This window comes from Sturnira hondurensis, unplaced genomic scaffold (genome assembly GCF_014824575.4).
Source record: "Sturnira hondurensis isolate 20B ecotype Veracruz unplaced genomic scaffold, ASM1482457v3 Scaffold0005252, whole genome shotgun sequence".
NCBI lineage: Eukaryota > Metazoa > Chordata > Mammalia > Chiroptera > Phyllostomidae > Sturnira > Sturnira hondurensis.
Genome location: NW_028077883.1, coordinates 8,316,671 through 8,343,769, shown reverse-complemented (window position 1 = coordinate 8,343,769; position 27,099 = coordinate 8,316,671). Strand labels below are relative to the sequence as shown.

The 27,099-nt window shown below is 42.9% G+C and overlaps 1 protein-coding gene across 1 annotated transcript; it reads right to left on the bottom strand.

Annotated features, from left to right (window-relative positions):
• Positions 1-381: 381 nt before the first annotated feature.
• Positions 382-25,346, bottom strand: LOC118987368 (sterile alpha motif domain-containing protein 9-like). Its single transcript, XM_037046484.1, has 3 exons — positions 25,311-25,346; positions 5,794-5,961; positions 382-3,804 (listed from the first exon to the last, which is right to left on the bottom strand). Exon 3 carries the CDS (start codon positions 3,781-3,783, stop codon positions 382-384), a length of 3,402 nt encoding a protein of 1,133 aa, XP_036902379.1. The 5' UTR covers positions 3,784-3,804; positions 5,794-5,961; positions 25,311-25,346.
• Positions 25,347-27,099: the final 1,753 nt, after the last annotated feature.

Genomic DNA, 27,099 nt, shown 5'->3' with positions numbered 1-27,099 from the left:
TTATTTTTAAGATTTTATTTATTTGTTTTTAGAGAGAGGGAAGGGAGGGAGGAGGAGAGGAAGAACAACATCAATGTGTGGTTGCCTCTCACCCTCCCCCTACTGGGGACCTGGCCAACAGCCCAGAAATGTGTCCTGACTGGGAATCAAACTGGCAATCAATCAGGCCAGCCTCAGCGGCTAGGGCAAGGTTTTCCCCTAATATGCAATAAGCATGTCTGTATAAGAGGTCCAGGATATTCCTTCTGTATAGAATACTGGAATATTCTTATCAGATAGGCACTTGGAGGCCATTTTTGATAGACTGTAAGACATATAACAGACAAGAATATAAAAAACACATTTTTCAAGTAACAAGAGAACTAGGAAAGCCAGAAGATGTCAGAAGGGATGATGGCAACACTTCATTATACATTTGTATACCCAGCAAAGTGTATCTGAGACATAGGAATTTTTAGGGGCTTTTTTCTTGGTCTCATTTGTCCAATGCAGAGCAGTGTCAAAGTCTTCCTCTTTAATGTACAAATGTGTTTCTAAGTCCTGACAAATGTATGCATTTGGGGGGAATGGAACAATTCTTTGTTTCAAGACCTTTTCGACTTCATCATTCTGTAAAGCTTCAATTAATGGAGAAAACAAAGTGTCTGTTTCATCTACATACTCTTTGCACTGTTTTGTAAGCAGAAGGGTTTGCCTGTAGTGTTGAAATTTATCTTTTCCTATTCCAGAATCATAGAATAAATTCTCTCTCAATAATGTCAATGCAATATGACACTTGTCCAAGTGGTAGCTCCTTTCCAGCTCTTTGAGACAGCAACTGGCAACCAGAGGGTGAATGATGCGCACACCTGCATACCCGCCATATTCGGTGACTTCTGTGTTGATTAGAAGTGTTGAGTAGGTTCCCATCTTGTCTTCTATGCTTTCAGGTTTCCAGGGAGTACGAGTGCATGTGATTCCCAAAAATGTTTCACACTGTGACATTGAAATTGTAAAATCAGTAACGTAAGAGTTGAGTAGAGCCAGGAAAGAAAAGAGTTGTGCTTCCTTGCTGTTGATATTCTGTCCTTTTAGGATATTCTTGACTACATTTTCTACATATGATTTATTAAAGTTTTCTTTCATGATCATGAAGGAATAAAAGTTTTCACAGTTCTTATGTTGCTTTTCAATTTCCTCAAGTTTGGCCTCAAAAGCTCTTTGTTCCTTGGCAGAAAGCTGGTGTTTTAGTGCAATACTGTCTGCTAATTTTGCACTTTGATCAGGATTCTGAGATCTCATACAGTTTAAGATGATTACCAGTGTTTTTTCATATCTCAAACCATTTGCTACCAAAATGGAATGGATCCTGTCCTGTAGAATATAGACGTTTTCCTGTTCTTCAAAATCATCCACCAGGAGAAGTACAGGAATATAATCCTGATGGCTGGTAGCCTTGTAGGTAAGCAACTTGAACACTTGTTCTGCAGTTTCTGCAAAATCAGTTCCTTTGTTTTTTAACACAGCACACCTGAAGTTTTTCTTTAGGTCCCAGAGGACATTCATGGCCAATGTAGTACCCCCACAGCCTGGATGATGGTAGAGATTGATAACTTTTACAAATAATGGTTTAGGAGACTCTGCCCAACACTGTATCAGATCTTTAAGGTTTTCATACTTGTCTCTTTTGACAAAGGCTGAAGAATAGTTTTCAGAAGAAAAATAGAAATTCCACCAGGACACTTTGCCACCTCGATAAAAGTGCTCTTCTTTTGTTTTCTTAAATTCTTGGAACTTAGATTTGTTTTTCTCAATATCTGTGTCTTTACACTCATTTTCACAGAGAATTTCCAGTGCGGTCAAGATATCCTCCTCTTTTTTGTCTAAGATGACGGAAGAAGATCCACGGGATGGCAGGAACCGTCTTGATGACTGAGTGACTGGTTTCAGTTTAAGGATAGTACTGTTTATCAATTCTAAATTTAAAGTGGAAACACTGTGGTCTGCTAATTCATCTGCAATTGTCAACCTGGCTTGTAGTAGATCTTTCCATCGTTGATGAATCTGGGAGTTTACACAGATACACAATATACTTTCCATTCCTTTGAGAGCTTGGTAGAAAGCAGAGAAGGTTTCAATGAGTGGGTCTCCTGGGCTTTGCACTGGAGACAGCAATAGAAACACTACCAGGAATTTCCCTTTTGTCATGAGATTTTCATCTGTGAGAAATAAAATCAGTTGCCTGACTCCAGAAGCTCTTTCTCTCTGCCATAAATGTGGTTCTAGGGGCTTATAGCTCTCCTCTTTCAAGTCTGATCTGCCATTGCAGAAGATCCAGCTGGGCTGATCATAAAGATTCAGGTGAGATATTTTCTCCCTTATGGCAGCTGTCTTTTCCTCATATTGACTTGGAAAGTGAAGATTTGCTACCCGGGTTTTTTGGTAAGCTTTGGCCACCCCCTTGCTCTCAGATTCAGGATCAAAGTCCAACACAGCAAACCATTTAATTTCCTTTAGAAAGTCTAAGTTCTTTGTTTGGTTTGGATGGCATTTATTTGTTACAAGAATATACCAATTGTAGTATGAATTATCCAGTGACTCTCGGTTTCCTATGAGAAGTTTAACCAGCTTTTGTCCTTCACTCTCCTTCTTATTTGCCTTGGCCTCATACTTTTCTTCAGCTTCTTTTCTAGATACTGCTAGTGACTTTAGCTTTTTAAAAAATGCTTTGAATTCCACATCCCGTTGCTTGACATTGGCCCGGATATCCTTAGTGCTAGCCCCTTCTCTCACAAACAGTGAAAGTTCTTCACTTTGTTTCCATGTTTCATTTTCATGGGTTTGCATCATAATGTAGAAATACTTTTCTTTACATACAGAGTGTTTTGGAATAACATCTACCTCAATGACAAACCTGTCAGATGGTGTATTGTCCTGGAGGAGGACTTCCACAAACCTTGGCTCCCGAATGCACTTCCTGGCTACATTGATCTCACTATCTTCAAAATATTTTTTGATCATTTGATTGAAGTGGTCAATGAAGGCAGCTTTACTGGTGACTTTCACGCCAACAATTTCTCCATGGGGTTTGTCCTTGACCCCAAAATGGATGGTGCCATTGGCACGTGAATTCATACAAGCTGATGTGAATCGGAAGACTTCATTGCTAAATTTCATCTTAATGTCCTTTTCTGTGCCTGTGTCTGTGTTTGTGAGGGCTTTGTACTCATGAATGGGGTCTATGAGATTGCCTGGTCCTGTTTCAGGTGGTAGAAGGTAATGTTCTATGTACCAATGGCTGCTCTGGGGCTGATCAAAGGGATGTGGCATACACGTCAACTGCTCAGGTTTTGGCTTCTTATTTTTTTTGTCTTCTGTGGTTGCTACTTCATTTAATACATTTTCTTTCATAAGAACTGATTGTTGTTCTTTGTTATCTCTGGTCTTGCTGAGATTATGATCCATACTGGATGACATTGATTTTTCCTGTTCTTTTTGTGGCTGTTGCATCTTTTTTTGGTGTTCTTTTTTGTTGGGTTGTCTGTGATCTGCTTGTCCAGAATTGTGGTGACCACTACTCAGTTTGTCATATGCTCTCTTTATCAGAAGTGCTGGGCCCCGTGGTAGCCCCATGTCTCTAAGGTCCTTTTCAGTTAATTCCTGCAGGACTAATCCTGTCACTTCTTCATGGAACAGAATCTGTCCGTATTTTTCCTCAATCTTAAGGTCTTTGGTTACCCACTGTTTCACGTGCTCTTTGTTCCAGTCTTTGGTCATTTCAGGTAGATTTAGTTGTTCACCCATAGCAGAGCTGCAGCCTCTTTCCTTGGAAAAAGTAAGACAGGAAGTATTTTAGTGTGGTAGTTTATCACTGAAGTCACAGAGTCAATTAAATATATAAAATTTTACATAAACAACATATATAAAATATGGTTCAAGGTTGATTTTTGAAACTGCTTGGTACTTATTTATTTTATATTTCCAATTAGTGCTCTTGTTTCCTCAATGATTATAATGTGATTACAAAATAAGCAGCAGCTGCCTACTAGGGTGACACACCCCTGTATCCTTATTTTCCCCTTTTAAGCTTAATATGGTGAAAGTTTCTTTTTTTTCTTATTTTGTAGGGCAAAACCAGAATCTTAAGTAGTAGAGAAATTGGTTCCCAAAGCTGAACGTTGCACATAAACTTTAAAATACGAAATGGGTTAAGTGGAGGCGGTTTGGAGAAGAGTAAACTTCATTCACAGCTAGGAGTCTGATCATTTTTCTTACACAGTAACAAGGCTGTTGGTAAACTCATCATCTATTTTCCTTTGGAACTCAAGCTGTTAGGCCCACCAAAGATGGAGCTTTGGAGGATGTGGTAGCAAAATGTTATATAATTGATTTGGCTGTCTAATTTTTGTGGTATTCAGAGGTTCTGTAGAGTTCATCGAAGTTCAAAGTTACTTGGCTTGTGTGAAATGAGTAAAGGAAAGTAGTAGAGTTTTAACTTTGTTAAAATCATTTTAGCCTAAATTATTGATATGAGACTAGTGAAGGTCCTACAGTTAGGCATTTTGTTGAATTACAAAAGCTGAGTGTCTTTGAACACCCTAGATTAAGGGTCCTCAACCCTGGCTCAACATTAGAATTACGGTAATCCCTCACCTATCATAGGAGTTACATTCCAGAGACCCCAGTGATAGGTGAAAATCCGCATAGTGGCATTGTATTTATTTTATTATTTATATATATTTTTAAGCTTTAGAAACCCTTCCCACACTCCTATAAACCTTTCCCACTCTCTTATTAACCGTTCCCATACTCTTATAAACACTTCATATGCTCTTAAACACTTTCTACACTCTTACACCTACATAATTTTAACAACCTAGAAAATTCTATATGGGTACTCACCATTGAAGTATACAGTCGTCCCTCGCTATATTGTGGTTCACTGATTGTGGCTTCACTGTATTGCTGTATCACTTCACTGTATTGTGGGTTACTCCACATTCGGAGAGTCTGAATAATATGTAGAGAGAGTGGAGTGGAGTTCAGGCCTTAGTACTTTTAAAAAATTTTTAGAATATTCTATGGTGCAGATAAGATTGGGAGCAGTTCTCAAAATGTATCTCTGGATTAACATAAAGCCTCAGCCTCATTTGGAAGTTTTGCTAGAAAGGAAATTTTCAGCCTCCAACCCCCAAATCTGAATTTAAAAGATGAATCAATAATGTTGTTTAAATAAGGGAAAACAAAGTATTATAAGTATCATAAACAAAAGTATTATAAGGATAGACTAAAGGCATTAAAGATCATGCAAAACAAATAGGAGGAAATATAAACATTTAGGAAGCTTTAAGTTTTTCATGTGAAAGATTTAGGAGACTATGTTTTAAAAATATTTAATGTATAACACAGGTGGCAAACACAAGTCCTGCGGGCCAAATGTGGCCCTCCACCTTGTTTTATCCTGTTTGGCACCTTGTTTCTACCCAGCGGCAGCACCAAGCTCCTTGCCCCTAGTTAGGGAGTAGTTACATTTACACAGTCCTAAAGTTACATTTGGCCCTTCAAAGGTAACAGCAAGGCTGATATAGCCCCTGGTGAAAATGAGTTTGACACTCCTAACAAGTCACAAAACCTAGCCAGACTGAAAATGCGATCCATCTGTTAGGATACATTGCTTACAAAAGGTTCCTGGTGAGGTCTCCTGGAGGTCAAATGTGAACAATGAGCTAAACTGAGGCCTCAACCTGCAGCCCTATGATTGGCCAGAGAAGAAACCCATGCTCATCATTTCTGGTATGACTATCATAAGCCTACCCAAATCCTTTACCCCTTTTATAGGTGCACATCCACTGGGCATAGGAGCTGCTACTTGCCTTGATGAAACTTGTCTTGGTGCCTTAGTGCGCTGAATCACATTAGTCACTCTGACTTCAGTCTGTAGGGCACACCTAGTGCTGAGCCAGGTAGTAGAACTTTGAGCACCTGGAAAAAATGAACATTATAAATGTATTTCAGATGATCAATCCTGTTTACTTACAGGGTAGATGGAAGAAATGTTACAGGTTCCACAAAAACTAGTGCATATATTATTACCAGAGATAAGTATTATTTCACCTTGACTTGTATATTTGTTCATTCAACAAATGTTTAATTTTTTATTTTTAAATATATTTTATTGATTATACCATTATAGTTGTCCCAATTTTCCCCTTTTGTCCCCCTCCACCCAACACCCCCATTCCTCCTGGCAATTCTTCCACCTTAGTTCATGTCCATGGGTCATCCCTGAACCTTTGACCCCATTCTGCCCCTTCTGCCTCCCAACTAGTAACCATCCAAATGATCTCCATATCTATGATTCTGTTACTGTTCTGCTTGTTTGCTTATTTTGTTTTTTAGACTCAATTGTTGGTAGTTGTGAATTTATTGTCATTTTAATGTTCACAGTTTTTATCTTTTTTCTTAAGTGCTTTTTCTTTAAGAGGGGATGCCTAAGAATCCTGTGATTTCTTCTGCCTCCCCAACCCCCAATGGCTTTTACAGACACAAGTTATGGGGACTTCTATTCCTGGCATTGGAACCCTGGACTGGGTGATCTGGTGTGGGGCTGGGATTCCTTGCTCCTGATATCCATCTCGACATTTTTCCACCACATGTGTTTGCGAGACCAGCCCATTCTGGTTGTCTGTTCTATGTCTCTTCCCCACTACCCATCTGAAGAAGGTAGCTTCAGTTCCTTGGTTGTCAGACTTTTATACAACTTGATTTTCTGATGATTCTGGGTGATAGTTGTTTTGTAATTTAGTTGAAATTTTTGCTGTGGTTGTGCAAGGAGGCAAGCTGTGGTTACCTATACCTCTGTCATGGCTGGAAGTCCAATAAATATTTACTTAGCACCTATTATGTACCAACTATTTATAGTGCACCTATTATACCAAATATTTATTGAGTACCTGTTAGGCATCACACTAAGACAAATAGATATAACAGGAAGAAATGGTGAAATTCCTTCATGGCACTTATAGTCCTTTGGAGGAAAAAGCCACACATACACACACACACTCAGAAGACTTCATCACAATGACAAGTTACGATAAATACTTTGTGTAAGATACAGTAAAGGCCAGGGAACCAGGACCTGTGAGTAGGAGGGGAGTATCACTTGGAGCACAGTGGGCACATTGTACAGGTGAAGTTAAAGGAGGGCTGCTAGAGTAGGGTGTGAGGCAGGTTGGGGCAGAGAGTGAGGGAACAAAGTTAGGGCATAAGGAATAGTATCATAGATTACCAAAGGTCTACCTGGTAGGTCTAAGGAGTATTGGTGAGGTGGTTCTCCAACCACAGGCATTAGTGCCTGCTCCTGCCAAAGAGAATTCTGGGCAGAGGGCATTACAGACAGTAGATGTCTCCTTGACCCTGGGATCCTGGGGGGCTCATCTCTGATCCTCCTGTCTCCCCTGCAGTGTCTCTGTCACCTCAGGTGAGACTGAAGGGAGGGGCTCTGCCTCACTGTTTATAAGCACTGTGTGGGGCCAGTAGTATAAGCAGTCATTAGTAAACTGATTCCTAATGAAAGATTTTTTAAAGTTACTGGGAGATAAGTAAAATTAAAAAATAGACTACCATGTTACTTTAGACTTTAGTGTTCAAATATTTCATTTGTGAGAATCTTCTGAATATTTGATTTTTATACATTTTAAAAGATTGGGCTGGCCAGAAAGCCCATTTAGTTATTTATATAAAATAAAAGAAACATTTTTCATTTTCACCAATAATATTATTAATTTGGACATTTTGAGTATGTCAGCTATCTCCTGAATGATATAATGTTGATTGTTCTCAAGTAATGTCTCAATTTGATTACTAACAACTTTAACGGGTCTACCCAACCATGGAGCATCATCCAACGAGAAATCTCCAGCACGAAACTTCACAGACCACTTTTGACACGTTCAGTCACAGCACCTTCTCCATACACTGCACAAGTTTTCTTTTGCATTTCAGTTGTTTTTACCTTTCTTGAAATATAAAGCATAATATGTCAACAATGTTGCTTATTTGCGTCCATGTTCAATATGAAAATGGCTACACAAAAACTTATCAAAACAATTTTGATACGTTTTTTTAAATTCACGCTGTCACAACATTCTTACAAATTGTTCTGAATGAAGTTAAAAAGAACTAAGTGCTACTAGAAGCCATGTTACATAAAAGAAAAACCAAATGAACTTTTTGGCCAGCGCAACATTTTGACCTCTGTTCTGTAGACAGCTGAAGGGAGGAAGCACTCATGCCCTCAGACACTATTCCTGTCATAATTCGTGATGGCTCAGCAGACATGTGGATGATCATTTCAGCACTTTGGACTTTCACCTTCTTGTCTGCTTCTCATCTAATGATCTTGACTTCCACCCATCTCCACGTTCATGGTCACACTATTGACCTTACCATGACCGTTACTAATTTATTTGTATGAACCTTCCACCCCGTGAAATCCATGTGTTGAAGTTCCAGTGTCAGTTCCTCAGAATGAGAGCTTCTTTGGAGACAAGGGTAGTGCAGAGGTAAGTAGGTAACCTGGCACCATTACAGTTGGCCCTGGTTCAATGTGACTGGTATCATTATGAAGAAGGAAAATCTGGACCCAGAGGCACATACATAAGGAAAACACCATGTGAACATGGAGCCAGACAGTGCAGTGGTGCCTCTCTAAGCCAAGGAATGACAGAGGTTGCTTACAAGCCACCAGAAGCTGGGGAAGAGGCATGGAACACATTTTTCCTCACGGCCCTCAGAAGGAACCAACCAATTCCCTGATGTTGAAGACATCCAGCCTCCAGAACTGTGAAACAATATATTTTCATTGTTTAAGCTACTCAGTTTGTTATACTTTGTTACAGCAGCCCTAGGAGACTAATAGAATCACCAATAGGTACGAGGTTTCCATCATCTCAGGTTCAAACATTTAACTGCCGTCTCCTCCCCTTATACTCACTACTGTTAGTGCTCAAACTCTAATGTGTCTTTATCACCAAGACCTTTAACCCATTGATCCTATTACTTTCTCACTTTTCCTCACCCCCTATCATGTCCTCACACCCCCTTCCATTCAAATCTATTTTCAACACAGCAGCCAACACAATCCTGTTTCAATTTAAGTGGAATCACATCACTCTGCCCCAGACCTTTCAATGACTTCTCATCTCATTTGGAGTAAAAGCCAAGTCCTTTCATGGGATCCTACATGATATTCCCATTCCACGGATTTTTACTGTCTTTCCGTGACCTCCACCCATTCCACTCCACTCCAGTCACCAGTTCATCTTGCTGTCCACACACACGCCAGGCACGCTGCTGTGTCAGGCCTTTGTAGTAGCCGTTCCTTTACCCGTTTTGCCCACCCACACCCCCTCTGCCTTTGGCAATCATTAGTCTGTTCTGTATGAATTTGTCTTTCCTTTTCTTTTTAGATTCCACGTATAAGTGAGATCATGCAGTATATACCTTTCCATGTCTGACTTATTTAACTTAGCATAATGTCCTCAAGGTCTACCCATGCTGTCACAGATGGCAGGATTTCTTTCTTTCTCATGGTTGAATAATATTGCATTGTGTGTATATACCATATTTTCTTTATCCATTCATCCCTCATTGGATAGTAAGGCGCTTTTTGTGTCTTGGTGGTTGTCAATAATCTTGCAGTGGCCCTGGCTGATGTGACTCAGTTAGTTGGAGTGTTGTCCCACAAACTGAAATGTCGCAGGTTTGATTTCTGGTAAGGGCACATGCTTGAGTTGCAGGTTCGGTACCCAGCTGTGGTATGAGCAAGGGGCAACCAATCAATGTTCCTCGCCCTCTCTTTCCCCTCTGATCCCCCTCTTTCTAGAGTCAATAAAAGAAAAAAATGAATGCTGCAATAACATAGGGGTTCAGGTATTTTTTGAGATAGTGTTTTTGTTTTCTTTACATAAATACTGAGAAGTGGAATTGCTAGCTCATATGGTAGTTCCATTTTTAATTTTTGAGGAAGCTTCCTACTGTTTTCCATTGGTGTCTGCACCAATTTAAATTTTGACCAACAGTGCCCAAGGGTTCCATTTTCTCCAGATCCTCACCAGCACTTGTTATTTCTTTTCTTTTTGGTAATAGCCATTCTAACAGGTGTGAGGTGATATCTCATTGTGGTTTTGAAATATATTTATTTTTTTATCCATTACACAAGGACCAAGTCCAGCTTCCAGTCAGGTGGTCAGAATGAGTGAGAAAGGAGTTTAATTTTTTTGAAGATTTTATTTATTTATCTTCAGAGGGGAGGGGAAGGAGAGAGGGAGAGAAATATCAATGTATGGTTGCTTCTCGTGCGTCCCCTGCTGGGAACTGGCCTGCAACCCAGGCATGTGCCCTAACTGGGAATCAAACCGCAATTGTCTGGTTCACAGGCCTGCACTCAATCCACTGAGCTACACCAGCCAGGGCTGGAGTTTAATTTTTTTTAAAGAAGTTAGACTTAAGTTCTGTATCCATCAGGCATATTACAGCCCCAGATCCCTAACATCCCTTCTTAGCTTTTGCTGTCTCACTCACAGTCCCTGAATGAGCATGTTTCTCATACAGGGTTTTCTATTCTAGGCCCTCAGTGAACTGGACATGTAGGGGCTTCAGGATCACCCTCTGCTACACTCACTCCTCTTGCTGCTCCGTGCAAATAGACTTTCCTCAGGGGATGTTCTTATCACTCCCCACAGACTTATTCTGTTCACAACTGAGGCAGTGTCTTATCTTAGCCAGAACACTCCAGCATCCTACATGAAGCAACACATGAAGGATTTCCTGCTTATTGGCCACTACATGCCCAGAGACTCTGTGTGTGTGTGTGTGTGTGTGAGAGAGAGAGAGAGAGAGAGAGAGAGAGATCTGGAGATGGTGCATGGGCGACTTGCCTATGCACTTACAGTTACAGGGAGACAGTTTTCTGTCTTTATTTTCTTTATTGTTTGGATTCTGCTGGGAACACTCCTGGGAGATTAAAGCATTTGTCTCAGAGGGTGTAAGTTATATCTGTCCTACCCAAACTGATCTTTTTACCTTATCTCATAGATTCCTGCCTTGTTGAAAGATGAAGACCCTTTGTAACATCAAAAATTTCTCCGCTGCCCACCCCTGTAATGGAAGCTGACAGGATGCATAATGGTTTGAGGCTATTATATATTTGGTAATGCTTGTACATAAATTTTTTACTCTCTCGATCGTATGAATATCTTAGATGGTCTATAATCCATTTTGGTGGGAGCCGTGTATTTAATTCAAGGTGACAATGATTTGGGCAAAAAGTTTTAATTATACTTTGACAGAATTCCTTGGCATAATCCATGTCTTCAACCTAGTCTAGGGTGATGACTTTTTAATGTTTATATAGAAGTCTAATATACTTCACTGTCCTGAGGCTTACAAAGTTCTTTTATGGGTATTATCCTATTTGAGTTAAATCCTGACGTGTTGGCATAGTTTTTGAACACAGGGTATCTTTTTATTTGTCAATAAGCTACCTAGTATAAATAAAGGAAGAGCAGTTGTGATTAGGAAAATGAAATCATGATTAAAATGTATCTCCTTCCAGCCAACCTGTTTTCCCATTGACGGTATAGGGGCATTGGACCAGAACCAGAATTGTCTTGTTTGTTGTGGGTAAAGGTGTTGCTCTGGGTGGAGCTGGGGAGAAGACCTCCACCTTACCTCCTCTACTCTGCTCTGGGAACATTTTGAACCCCAGAGTTCTCCTTATGAGTACTAAATTTCAGGATCTGTGTCCTAAGGACTTTAATTTTCTTTCTGGGAGCAATCAGAAAGTCAAAGCAGCAGCATGAGCAAAAGTGCCCAGCCCTCGCTGGGAGGATGGGCCTAGTGGCTTGCAGGCATCCTTACCTCCAGGAAAGGTTTCCTGCAAACCTGGCTGGAGACCAGCAGGCCCACGCCCTGCTCTGATGTTACTCAGAACTGAAACTACAAAGCAAGTGGGTTTCATTTCACAAAGTGCACGTTAAAATTATGTATTTCTTCTTCACACAGTCTCTGTGCCAGCTAGTTATGAAGGAGAAAGCCTTAAATAAAATAATTAAACTTTGGAGGGCTTAATCTTTAACAAAATGTAAACTTTTGATATCATCTTGATTATGTAGTAGGAGAGAGTGTGGCATAGCTGTGCTTGGTTGTGTTGGATGAGTTCCATTTCTTCAAGAATTTGCAACAGTCGTGTTCTGGAAAACACCTCCAAAGAAGTAAAGATGTAGGTAGAACATACCCAGTCTTTCCTAGTTTTGACTGAGGATGTATTTGTTGAGAATCTGTTATATGAACAAAATTGTGTCACAGGAAATTAAAACATACTTGATTGGCCTGTTGCTTAGGACCTGTTTATGGGACATATTTTCCCCTTAACGTTTGCTATGAAAATTTTCAAACATGCAGAAGATATGAAAGAATAGTAAAAGGAACATCTTTTAGCTAGCACATCTCTTCTATATTTAAATATTTTAATAAAATAAATAATCATAAATATGTAACCAATTCACTCTTTTTCTTTCTTTCTTCCCTCCCTCCCTTCCTCCCTTTCTCTCTTTTCTTCCCTTTCCTTCCCTTTCCTTTTCCTTCTACATTCCATGTTCAATGTGGAGCACATCCTGTAAGTTGTATCTTCAAACCAACCTTGTCCCACATCTGACCACAGTTTACCATCCCCACCTCCGCCACCTGCTCCAACCCTCCCTCTCCTCTTCCTGGATTGCAGGAGAACCCCCTCACTAGTTTCCCTCTTGCTGTTTTTGTTCCCTCTTGTGACTTCTAAACACAGCAGCCAGAGTGAGCTATTTGAATGTAAATAACACAATACTCTGTTCAGTCCCTCTCAGTGGCTTTCCACTTGACTCAGAGTGAAGGCCAAGCTCATTGTGAACTCAAGACCTTCCAGGACCTGGCACCCTGTTACCCCATCTTACTTTTACTTCTCTCTCTTAATCAGGCCCTGCCCCCTGATTTCCTGGTTGCTCCTTGCAGGCAGTACCTGCTCCTGCTCTGGCACTGCGCTTGTTTCCTTGCCCTGGAATGTCCCTGGATTCCCACGTGGTACAGGGCTGCACTGCACTAGGTCTCTTATCAAATGTCACCTTCTCACAGAGGCACTGCTTGGCCCACCTACAGAAAACTGCATCTTGTCTCCCAATATTTCGCATTTCTCTTCTGCTTAAAAAAGTCTACTTATGTCTCATTACAAGCAACTGTTCCATATATTTTTACCTATTTGTCTTGTTTATTGTCTTTCCCATCCATTATTCTGTGTTTTTCTTGAGAATGAGAAGTTTTGTGCTTTTTGTTCACTATTTTCAGTGCCCAGAACATAGGAGTTTCTTACCAAAAATTTATCTGATGAATAACATTTCCTTAGAGTAGTTAAAAATAATGAGTTTTTGAAAACCCTTGAGTTATCAGTGCCTGTGGGCCAAAGGACTAGGGCAGTTATTTCATTTCACTGAAATTCCAGACAGAAATCTGGAACAATCTTCACTGGGCTACCTGTTTGGCCAGAACTAACTCTACCTTCAGTCTCCTGGTAACAAAGAATAAAAAGACAGTTTATGGAAGGAAATGAATGTTACTAAATGTTTTCTCTTGAAGTCCTCCTCGGTACCCCAGTTTCATAATATCCCGTTTCAATCTTCTGCTCTGTCTCTAAATGAGGCCATTACTCTTGATGGGTTTTCCCCAGAGGACGTCCCTCTCTACTGCAGGTCCTTGGTGTCAGAGCCTCAGCGCCTCTGCTGTCTTCATCTGCTGCCTCTGCCCAGGGAGGCTGACCCTGGTGAGGGGTTCGCCCCTTTCTGCAGACACACTCTGATCAGGTCTGGTGAGGCAATACTTTCCCTTTGCCAGAGTTCTCGTTCAGTAATTTAACCATTCACCTCTCTCTCTGAAGATACCTTGAGGACTGTGAGGACAAAAAGTCCAGATGTTCTCTTGTAGTTCAGCCAGTGATTACACTGTTCAAACTGGGCTCCACATTCTACAGCTGAAGCAGCCCATCAGGACATTTCCACTGCAGTCCATCCCTTTTTCTTACAGTTCTTTGGCCTCTACACAGCTGGGGCCTCATTGTATGCCATGTCCCATGTAGGGGCTGCTATGTAGGGAACCTGGTGCCACCTACAAGGTGACAGCATTCTCTCATTTCCTTTAGTTCAGATTCTGCTAATAGATACCAGGGAGATAGAAATATTCTTCTCTATAAGGTCATTAATCTTTATTCCCCCAACTCTGGAGCTTTCTTTGTGTTAGAAGGAAAGATTGACAATATCTTGGCTCAATATAATATACTAAACTCCTGAATAATACTCTTGAACTTATAGTGTGAAAGTTTTCTCAACTCTCTTCCTTGCACATGGTAACAGTTGTGAACAATGATTTGAATCTACTATATTCAATAGTGCTTTTGCAATAATTTGTACTTTATTAACTGTAAGAGAATCTGCATAGATATTGTTGGAGCTGAGTAAATATCAAAATGACCATGACTGGTGTGGGCAAATTTTGAGAATGAGATGACATTAACACTTGGTTTCATAGGGGCCCTCAGCCTCCTGTTTTGGAAACACTGTGAACATAAATCTTATTGGTAGTAGTAACATTAATTACTGACAAAGGACCAGCATGATGCCATTCTGGAGAGTTATTTTATGTTTCTCTCTTTAGGTGTTTAGATATTTAGATATTGCACAAAAAACACCAAATTAGCAGAGCTCTTAGGGACTAGCGTTAGTACCCACCCACCCTCATCTGGGGGAGGGTCCTCGCCCACTCCAGACATCCATGCCCTGAGCGGTTGTTCTGCTCCTTGCAGTTGGTGGTAGGGGAAGACACATCCAGAATCCTGGCTATTGCCCTGGAGGGTTATACACACAGGCCTCTAATGGTTAGCAAACTATACATAAACAAGTTAAGTTTTATTTCCCGAAGTTGTTTTCATTTAAGTTTTTAACTAGATTGCTATATGAGATGGATTTGAGAGAAACTTGTGTAGAGAAACAGCCTCTGCAGGATATCTTTGATGAGATGTAAAACTTTTAATAACATCTTAGGTTAGAAAAGACAGAACTTTGCATAATTGTACACGACCCTTGGTTTCTTTACAGTCTTCTCTTAGGCAGGATAGATAGGAAACTAAGGCAGAGGGGGGGGAGACGTGTCTCACTCGTTGACTCAGCAGCCCTGAGCCTGGTTAGATAAGATGGCCAGGTATTTTGCGAATCATAAGAAAAACCATGATAGTGCAAGAGGAGGGGAGCCCTTGAAATTCTGTATGTGTCGTTTCCACTATCTGGGGAAGAAAGCCTTTGAAACTGTATATCAATCCCAAAGTCTAGAGAGGAGAGGAGGAGGGGGAACCTGCAAGTTGACTACAGCACAAAAGCCCTAAAATCCCAATAGTGGGGGCAGTCAGATTAGCTGGATGCCTGCCTGCACCTTCTTGCTCAAGTGTATTTTGTAAGTAAACTTGCTCTCTCATTTCCACCATGCATGTTGTCTCTCACCTGAATTCATCTCTTGAGTGAGACAAGAACTGAGGAGGGGGAGTCCCCTAACTTGGGTCTGTCTGGTAACATATTTACTGGTGCTGTAACTTGGGTCTCAGACACCCACTCACCCTTTGTCTCCAGTCACCTGGAGCACAGTGAGTACAGTCCTACCAGCAATGTTTTATCGCCTGTTTTATCTTCAGAGTTAAAGAGGAGATGCAACACTGTGGGAGAGGGGTATTAAAACATACTAGGCCTGTGTTTAGAGGCAGAAACAAGGATAAAATCTACACCAAATGCTCAGGTTTGCCTTGGCTCTAAAGATTGAAGATGCACCTCCTTCCTCTAGTTCAAGTTCTCAGTTGTCCCTACATGAGTTGGGGACTTCGTGTAGGTGTCTGGGGTTCAATCCCTAAGATGTGTAGGACATTATAGGAAACCCCCATTGCTGTAATATAAATTTGGCTCATTGGGGTCTTGAAAAATAAGGGCTGTTTTCTATGATACCCATAGCCTGCCTGGCCAGACTGTAGGGCCAAAGAAGGGACCACAAACTGCCCAAGGCAGCACAGGTGAGGCCATGTTGACCATGTAACCAAGCTAGTGCCTTGTGTATACTCTGCCCCAATGTGTCCTGCTCCTCATGATACATTCCCCCACCTCCAGGCAAGATGTGGCAGGGGAAACGTACTGAGTATGCACAAGTCCGGCAACAATGACTGGCTGAGGAAAGAGGCGTCCTAACCCCCTTTCCAGTCCCTGGTTGGAGGTGGGACTGGGGAAGGCAATCACATGTACGTTAGAGGTGAGATGGTGGCAGGGGGAGGTGCTGTGCCAGAGAAGACCTGTAAATCTATCCCAGGGAAAAGACAGGATTAATTAGCGGGTCAGAACTTCCTAGAGTGCATGGAAGTTTTGGCTAGGAGAAATCTACCTAGCTCCAGCCCATACAGAGAACATAGAAATACAGGGGGAGGGAGAGATGAGTTCTTTTTTACCCACCTTGAGAACATGTTGGCTGGTGTGTTTGTAGGAACTCCTGCCTTAGAAGATGTGTGGCCAGTGGTGGTGCTGGCCACATAGGTAAATTCTGAGGAGGGGGCGTGGGGCCTCACAGTGGCTGGGAGAGGATTTGAGCTGCTTGAATGACCGCTCAGTGGCCACCTGCAGTTCTCAGAGGACAGTATTTTTTTAAGTGTGATAAGGAACTCTGGATGCTGCCTTGGTGTTGGCTGGCTAAGGTAGCTAGACTTTCCCCTGGGTTTCCAGAGGGGATGGGCTTTTGAGACAGGAGTCTGCTACCCTCCCAGATTGTGCAGCTCTTGAAAAAGACATGTTTCCTATCTCAGCAGCCTCTACTTTCAGAATTTGGCTGTGGGTGGTGGCAGGCAGCTGAGCCCCAATTCCCATTCATAACAGATTTGGTGATGACAAAGGTACACCGTGGATCTTGGTAAGGCCCAGAGGGCTTGTGTTCATGTCCCGCCTCCCTGTGGCAAGCCGACCCCAAGAGTGGGACTGTGGGGATTTCCCCATCTCAAAGGATTCCTCTGCACTCCTGCTCAGGCGCTGGCTACCTGAAATCACTGGCTGGTAGGAAGGGAATGGTTCTGAGAAGGAGACAGACTCTAAGAGCCGGTGAGGATCACCCAGGTTTTAGGGTCATGAACTGGAGTATGAGTAAGGACCACCTGAACTCTGGGGGTGGGGGCACAGAGCAAATGGGCTAGGAAGGAGACAGACTCTAAGAGTAAGTGACGATCCCCTGAGTTTTGCGCGGGGCCACCTTTTGTGGTGCGGGTTGGCAGAAGATAAGACAATAAAACGTGCTTGTGCGCACTCGTTTGGAATAATGGAGTTACGGATTCAAGTTTTGTGTATGTGTTCTCAATTGGCCAAGGGTCTTATTGTGGTTATAATTGCAGGTATGCATGTCCAGGCCATCGGGGGCTGTTCTGTTCTGGCTCATGAAGGGACCCCACTGGGCCAAATTTAGCAGATTGGTCCATGTAGAGCCGTTATCCAATGCCTAAGAAAGAATTGGCTTTGTAACACTATATGACTTGTGTATATTTTAGACTGTGGGGTGAAATGGTCCCTAAATGGTTCCCTAATTACTATCACATCATGCAATTGGAATTATTTTGCCAACAGTCAGGCAAACGGAGTGAAATCCCTTTTGTCCAGGTGTTTAGGCCATTACAGAATAAGGATTCAGCAAAGAAAGGGAACCGTTTAATGATGCAAAGAAGGGAAGTGGCTTCAAAACCCCTTCCTAATAGAAAGACAGGGGAAAGTCTCATCAATGCCCTGAACAATGCCCAGCGGAGGCAGTTTGAACAGCAGGAAGACTCCCCCTCTCACCCCTCCCTTTGCTAGGTACCCCTGGAATCGGGCCCAGAGAGGCAACAGCCCCACCTCCGTATGAAGAAGGAATGGTCTCCCCATCAAAGACCCAGCAGAGCACCTAACTTACACAGGGGGCATCCCTATTCAGAATGAGACCATTCCTTTTGAGGCAATACCCTGCAGGTGGACTATGTTAGGAAGGCCAGCCCACTGGCTACTACTGGGCCCATATTCCACTTTACACTTCAGACCTACTGAATTGGAGAAATTCCAACTCTTCCGATAGGGAGGGTCCTCAGAAAACTACGGACCTCATCACGTCCGTTTTGCCACTTGTGATCTCAACTGGGCAGATGCACAGGCTCTCCTTAACATCCCGCTAATGGCAGGTGATCAGCATCTAGTTATAAATAAGGCAAAGGAAGAGGCTCAACACCGCCACCCAGAGAATCCCAAGGGATGCCCAATGCAGCTAGGGCAATTCTCTTGACAGAGCCTAACCTGGACCCAAATCGTGGGGATCTAGACTTCCTAGAACATTACAAAAGGTGAATATTGAAAGGGCTTAAGAAAGGGGTGTGTAAATAAGAGCCTGAATATGATCGGGCCATTCAACAAAAACCAGGTGAAGACCTTCTGAATTTTTAGAAAGGATCTGTCAGACCTATTGAAAGCACACTGATGCAGACCCACAGGTACCAGAAAATGTCCAGATGGTAAACATGACTTTTATTGGACGAAGTGCCCCTGATATCAAAGGAAGCTCCAACGTTTAGGTGAGGCCTTGGGAATGAGCCCCTCCCAGCTGGTCGACATAGCCTTTAAAGTTTACAATGACCAGGAATAAAGGAAATTAAAGCAAATTAAAGAAGGCCACTGTTTTCTTAGGGAATGGTGTGTGGAAATCAGAAGGAGAGGTGGAGCCTTAAACAAAGGAAGAAAAACCCATTAGGTGCCAATCAATGTGCCTATTAGAAGGAGGAGGGTTATAGAACAAGGGAATGCCTGAAACTCAAAAGGAAAAATAGAATGGAAACCCTCTCTGAGAAATGCTAGAGAGGAAAGGAGAATCTGATGATGAATGGGGAAGCCAAGGGGCTCCCCTAGACGTCTCCTGACCTATTACTATTTCCCCACAGGTGCCCTGGGGGTGGGAAATTAAGGGCGGGAAACAAGGTAATTGATTTCCTAGTATGTATGGGAGCTACGTACTCAGTGCTAAATATAAAACTAAGCAAGAAAAGTTCAGCTGTAGTAAAGGTTACTGGAGTAACCAGAAAATTTCAAAGAATTGCCAGTTCAGGGATCAAAAACTTGTGTGTAGTTTCCCCTACATGGCAGACCGCCCCATTCCACTGCTGGACCAAGATTTTCTTTGTAAACTGCATGCACAGGTAACTTTTTCTCTTAAGAAGCAGCAAGTATGTGTAGAAGTCCATCTGAAACATGCTGGCCAGCTCCAGGTGCTCCCAACTTGCTCAGAAGGACCTGGAGGTAAACTCTTCCCACCCAAGATCTGTGAGTAGGTCAAGCAACCCATTTGGGCCCGTGGAACCTGGGGTGGTGTGATTTGTATCCAACCCATAAAAACTAATCTAAAAGAAGGAATGCAGATCTCATAGCAGAAACAATATCCCCTTAAAAAAAAGGTTTAGAGGGTATTCAAGCAGTAGTCATAAATGATAATGTCCAGGATATTCATCTTACAATGCTCAACCCTTATATATTGTTGACCACAGTCCCTGGTGTAGCAAATGGTTTTCAGTCCCAGACTTGAAGGATGCCTTGTTCTGCACCCCAATAGATAAACATGCTCAATTATTATTTGCCTTTGAATGGCAGGACCCAGAAACTAAAGCCATGCTCCAACACTGTTGGATTGTGTTGTGGCAAGGATTTAAGAATTCCTTGACTATATTTGGGGAAATATCAGGAAAAAAACTGAAGGGATGCTTAATGGATCTCATTAGGCCACATTTGCAAAGGACCAGACAGAGGATCACACAAGCTTGTCAGAGGTGTGACACAAACAATCCTAAGACAGAACGTGCCCCAGTGGAAAAGGGAGTACAATGTAAATGGTTATGCATATTTGAAGGCTTAAGTTGACTTTACACAGATGACTAAAACCAGAGGAAACTTTGAGTTTTTGCCTTTTGTGGACACTTTTGTGAAAACTTTGAATATTAGTTTTTGTGGACACTTTTTCTGGATGGGTAGAGGCATACCCTAGTAGAATTGAGGAGGCAACTGAGGTAGCAAAACTTCCAATGAAAGAAACAATCCCTAGGTTTAAACTTCCTCACATTATTGAAGGTGACGATGGACTGTCATTAACTTAAGAGATATCTCAGAAGTGGGATAGGCACTACAGATTCAGTGGAAACTACAGGCATCTTGGACATCTCAGTCTGTGGGAAAGACTTAGAAAAATGAATTATACAATTAAAAAGATGCTGATGAAAATATGCCAGAAAACATATTTGAAATGGGACCAGGCATTCCCTATTGCCTTGCTCCAAATTAGGAAAGCACCCTGATGTGGTCTTAACATTAAGTCCTTCTGAAATAGTGTGTGGGAAACCCTTCTAATTCTCTGCTCTAGGAGCACACTTAGATTTAGAGCATGAGTCAAAAATTAAACATTATGGGCAATAGTGGGCAATACTATTATGGGAAACATTGAGGGTAAAGACTAACAATTTTGCACAGGTTTTCTCATTGCAGGTCTTTCTATTTGTCTGACAAACCTTTACACATCTGGGAGACCGAGATGTACTAAAGACCTGGAAGACTCAAAGCCCTGAACAGCAGTTAGCCAAGCAAAGTACCAGGACTGGTACCTATGATGTTGTACTGACAACACACTCTTCCCTAAAGTTCATTGGAATCAAGCCTTGGATCCACCACATGTGTACAAAGCAGGCAGTGCCTAAGGAGGACTCAGACCTTGCTGCTGTGGTTGGTACTGAGAGGGAAAGCTGGACCTGCACTCCTCAAAGAGGTCTAAAATTCCTCTTTCAAGAAGGGACAGTGGCTCCCAAAGCTAAGTCTTTCCTTTCCTTTCTCATTTCCCAAGTGGTGTCTTCCTCAGCGTATTTATTCTGCTGTGGTGAAGGGAAGGTGCTACCCAAATCCTCATTCAGGGTCAGGCCATGGAGATCCATTAGTCTGCCTATGGTTTCTGACCCCTCACAAAACACTTGATTATTTGCACAGTAGGTCTCAGTGCGGAACTCCATCTTCAAGTGTGAAGCCATCTATCTACTAGCTTTGCGTATCCAGCAACACCATCCTTTGGACATCAGGTACACCACTTCCCAGGGACACCCCGCTGACCTGGACTTTGCAAGGCCCTTCTCTCACCATAAAGGTTTCCCACCATTCTTGACTGCCCCCTTTCTGGACCCAAGGATAGATAAGACTACACCCTTTGTTAGAAGGAAATAGTTACAGAAGAATGAGACCTTTGTCCATTTGCCCTTGTAAGATTACAAGGGTTCAGAGTGTTGAGGAGGGGAATTGATACTGATAGCCTGCCCGGCCAAACTGTGTGGAGCCCAAGAAGCAACCACAAACTACAGCAAACCATCCCAGGCACTGGGAGGCTGTGTTGCCCGGGTAACCAAGCTAGTGCCTTGTGAACGCTCCACCCCAATTTATCTTGCTCCTGACAACAGAATCCCCCACCCCTGGGAGAGATGTGGCAGGAGGAAACATTGTGCTGGGCACACATAAGGCTAATGAAAATAATTGGCTGTGGGAAAAACCCTCCTCCATTCCAGTTCCTGGTTGGGGGTTAAGATGGTGGGAAACCTTCTGGTACCTTAGAGGCCAAGATGGTGGCAGGGGGAAGTGCTGTGCCAGAGAAGACCTGTCGGTCTAGCCTGGGGAAAAGATGGTATAGGTCGGGGCCAGAACCTCCTGGAGCATGCAGAAGTTTGGACTAGGAGAAAAGTTCCTGGCCCAAGCCCATGTGGGTAACTTATACAAACCCAGGGGAACAGAGAGATGGGTCCTTCTTTACCCACCTCATGGATGTGTTGGCTGGTGCGTTTACAGGAGCTCCTGGCCTCAGAAGCCACATGAACAGTGGTGGTGCTAGCCACACTGGTGGATTCTGAGGAAGGGGCTGGGAGCCTCACAGTGGCTGGGAGAGAAGTTGAGCTGCTTGGGTGACCCCTCAGCGGCCACCTGCAATTCTCGAGGGACAGTATTTTTAAATGGAAGAAGGAACTTTGGATGTTGGTGTTGGGATGGCTAGGGGTGATTGGATTTTCCTCTGGGTTTCCAGAGGGAATCGGCTTTTGAGGCAGGAGTCTGCTACCTGCCCAGACTGTGTAGCTCTTGAATAAAGACCTCTTTCCTATCTCACCAACTTGTGCTTTCAGAATTTGGCTATGGGTAGTGGCAGGCAGCTGAACCCTGACTTTCATTTGGTAACAACCCAACACTCCAAGCCCCGCTGGATTATTTTAGACAGCCAGGGGAGCAAATGAGACACATAAGAGAGCTGGGGATGGAGCCCCACTCACAGGCAGTGCACTCACACCCACTATACAAATTCCCCAAGTCTTTTCTGCCTCTAAACATGGCCTGGGGAAAAGTACATGTAAATCATTGGCCTGTTCCAAGTTTGTTGCACCTCTTTGCTCCAGGTGGCTTCTGACAACTCTATTTGCATCGGTATTCCCCTTGTAGGAGCTGCAAAGATTGTGTATGCCAGGTGGTAAGAAAGTGAACTGAGGTGGGAGGAACAAAAAAACCCTGGAATTATCTTCTGGAGTGTGGGTCCCTCATAGGACAGACCTCCCCAGCTAGATGAGTGTTCTAGGAATTCAGCTTCTCTGTTTGTATTTGCTTTTGAATGGACAGATTCACAGGGACATAAACACCTAACCTGGACACAGGGACATAAATGCTAACCTGGAGTGTCCTCCCTCAGGCATTTAGGCACAGCTCTCATTCATTTAGACAAGCATTAGTGTTACAGAACAGGGCCAAGGTGAGTACAAGATGCTGTTACTGAAAGGACACCCCGCTAGGTTCGCATTACCCACCACCAGAGGAAAGACGTCTGTCAATGCCAGGGATTTGTGCAAAGGAAAGGAAATGTTTATTTAAAGCTATACAGACTTAAAGTAGTGACCTAATGTCTTCATTGAAATATCAAAGTCCTTTAGGGTATCCACAGATGCACACAGTCCTTCCTTCTCCCTCTGCCTTAATTTGGGATATTGTATCTCAGGAAAGGAAGTAGAAGTCCATGATTCAGGCTCCCAGCACCATCAGCTGTGTCGCTGTCAGGATCTCCAGGTTGCGACCCCAGCTAATCCAAAGTCATGTGGCATCTTCTCGTGGCCTACTGGCAAAAGTCCTTTCACCCTTTTAATCCCAGGCAGAGTCTCTTCTACTTCCTAAGCCATGTGGCCAACAAGTACACCCCCAAAGCCGTGGGGTCCTCGCTCTCACCAAAGCCGCAGGGGTCCCCCCACCAAAGCTGCGTGGGTCCCCACCCTGGCTCAGAGCTGCGTGGTTCTCCCTCTTCTTTTGCCACAGCTACATGGTTCTTCCTCAGTGGCTGCTGTGTCTTGGTTTAAATCCCCACACCAAGCTTCCTCTCTACCCCATTTCCGACTCCTCCTACAATCAGCTACACCTGCCAGCATTCTTGTATCCTTCCAGGTTTACTGGGCTGCCAGCGTGGGTCTGGGCAGGTGTGGCCCCATGTCATGGAGCCAATCTTCTCCTAGCTCTCATGCAGGCACTGTAACCAGGGGGAACTGCCTCCCAATTACACCGTGGGTGGAAGTCACTTCCATCCCCCTGGCTCAAGGCCTGGCCACAGCTATTTAACATATCTATGCAACCAGTTAAAAGGTTAAAGATATGTTAAATGACCATGCCAGAGGCTAGCTGCAAAGCTGTTGATGTACAAAACAGCTCTCAATGGCCCTGCTCCCGGTGTCCCTTCCCCAAGCTCACACCTGTGAGGAGGAAGGTGTGAGGACATCCTATATATTTTCCTAATATTTTTTGGACACCTTGAGTTCTGGACCTCATCCCAAATCCCTATTTGGGCCTCCCCTTTTGGCTGCACACTGTTTCATTAGCAGAGAACTTAAGGGACCTGTCACTTGAGGGGTGAGGCCTAGTGATCCTAAATGTAGAGAACTACTTATCTCTTCCCCTACAAAGGTACTGGGCCATAAACATGTACTACAGACCCTACATTTTATGGTGGACAGGAGTATAAATATCTGAGGCTCAAATACTACAACAAAAAAGTAGAATATTTAGGCCTTATACTAATCCCTGGGAAAAGAATGCTATCCTCAAAAGCCATTTTAGGCCTCCTTGAGCTACCACTCAGAAACTTCTCCAAGCATCCTTAAGATTGAAAAGATATTGCAGATTGTGGATTTTAGGATTTGGAGAAAAGGCCAGACGTCCCTACAAAGCATTAAAGGAAGGTGGTAAGCAGGTACCAACTAAAAACTGGGAAAAGGAACATCAAAGGGCTTTTGAACAGCTAAAGGAAACTCTTATGCAGGCACCAGCCCTAAATTGGCCAGACTTGGAGAAACCCTTCCAACCATCTGTTGCTGAAAAACCTGGCATACCGTGAAGGATCCTGTTTCAGACCCTAGGGCTCACTAAGAGGCCTGTAGGTTATTTTTCAAAAGAATTAGATGTTGTGGTTGAAGGCTGGACACATGATGTTAGGGTAATAGCAGCAGCAGCTTTATTTTTAGAAGGAGCCCTGACGATATCATTAGGACAAGATATAACTCTACATGCTTCCCTTTTTACCACGCAGTCTATAATTAATTCCTTAGCACCTGTAGTTCTTCAAAACCGGCATGGACTAGACATGCTTCCTCCTCATCAAGGAGGTGGCTGCATCTCGCTCCAGGGAGAACGCTGATTTTGGATCAACCAAACAGGCCAAGTACAAAATCCTGTTCCCGGCTTTCTAGATAAGGCCAGGCCACTCTAAACCTAGGCCATGCAGGATTGGGATCCGTGGTTCAGCTTCTAGTCATGGAAATCTTGATCAGTCTCACTTGTCTCACTTGGCTTGAGTGAGACAAGTACTGAAGTGCAGGAGGCCCCTAACTTGGGTCTCCCCAGTAACACTTTTATGCTTAAATTCCCGTCCTCACTGATATTGTTTCTCTAATGGTCTTTCTCACGCCATACACAGTCACGAACACTCTCATTTCCCTAAGTCCACTTAAAAAGTTGGCCTCAGATACATGTAGTGATATATATTTTGTTCATTTTATTTCTAATTAATCTCAGTATTTTTACAAGTAATGGTTTGTGTACAAACACATGTATTTATATAAAGACTACAGCTGGAGTTTTAAAAAATGGCTGCACCTCATAAGCGTAAAGTTTGATTCAGCAACTTACCAGGATTTTCCTGAAAAGTTTCCTTTTATATAAAAAACTTGAAATAGTTGCTTTTAACCTTGGTTTTCTTATTCCTTTTCTGATGGATAGAATACAGAGAACTGTAAAGTTCTTGATTTAAAGATTAAGTCATGAGCTGGGAAGTGTCCTGTCTCCGGATTCCCGATTCTTCCATAAGGCAGAAGCAGAATGAGGAACCGGAAAAGATAATTTGATCTTTCCTGAGGGGGTGGGAGAACTTCAGGACAAAAGACGAATAGGGAAGCAAAAGACAGGAAACTCATGTTTTACTTGAGACCATATTTCTTTGAATTTAAACGCATGTAAAATTTTTAAAAATTGACATCTCAAAAATTATCAACAAATTTGACCAATTGCTTAGAAACTGTTCACCAGACAGAATTTTAAGTCATAAGAATAAGAAACTGGCCAGGGAGTGGGGTGGGGGAAATCTACAGAAAAAAGAAATCAGAAATACCAAGAGGCAATTAAAATCTCAGTGAGATATAAGTGCCTGCTATGGGCTGAATCGTGTCCCTCAAAATTCTTTGTTGGTATCCTAATCCTCAGTACTTCAGCCTGTACCCGTGTTGGGAGACAAGATCTTTTAAGGTAAGGTGAGCTCTAGGGTGCACCCCAATCTAATATGATCCGTGTCCTTGTAAGAAGAGGAGGTTAGGACACAGACACACACAGAGAGACCAGCTGAGGGCACAGGGGGGACATGCCGTCTACAAGCCAAGGAGAGAGGCCTCAGAAGAAACAACCTCGCCACACCTTCATCTCAGACTTCTAGCCTCTAGAATTGTGAGGAAATAAATTTGTTTTTAAGCCAGCAAGTCTGTGTACCACTTAGCTCTAGCAAAGTCATATAGTGTCCCCAAATTCTTCTTTTACTGGATCACCATCTATTTCATGATCTTTGAAATTTAAAAGTTACTTTTCCATTATGATTATAATGAGTTCATTTTGAATCTTAAGGCACACTAAGTATACAAACAAGGTGGGGAAATCATACCATTCAAACACAACCACTATTTTCCATTGTTTATTTTTTCTATACATACCTTAAAAATGTATCTATTTAATATTTAGAACTTTTACCAAGTCCTGAAGCTTAGAAATTCAAATAGACCGTGCACACTGCCCAGTGTCTATAGTTCCTTATTAAGCTTCATCTCCCTCTCTGAATAAGCATATTCATAATGCTCTGCTTCCCACCCCCTATCAACTTTGACCCCCATCACTCTCACCTGATGACATTTCTTTCTACCTGAAGGACAAATCTGAAGCCATCATGTAACAGAGGATCTGACCAGATCACTGGGAGCAGGGGAGGGAACCCTGAAAGGATCACCAGCTCTTGCACTCCCCAGTGGGACCCCCAGGAGAGACCAGGCGGCACCTAAGGTGGTGGGATTGAAAATTGAAGCCACATGGGGGTGGGAGAGCCTGCCTTCCCCAGAAAAGGGAAGGGCTGTAGGGGAGGCTGCTCTGGGACCCAGCAGCCTGGCATGCCACAGCAGGAGAAAGGCAGATGCTGGGACTGCCAGCTCCCTGGAGACAGGGTCTCCCAGTCTCTGTGGGAAGGTGGAAGCCCACCTTAGATGGGTTCCGACTAGCAAACCCCAACGGCCTAATGACACAGAAAAACATTTGCAAACTGAGGAGTTAACATGCCCCACTCTTCCCACTGACCAGCCTTCCCCTGGTAGTTCAGTGGTTTCCCATTAGCTCACCCCAGGGCTTTAAAACCTTCCCACCTTTTGCTTCAGTGCAATTGAGTTCA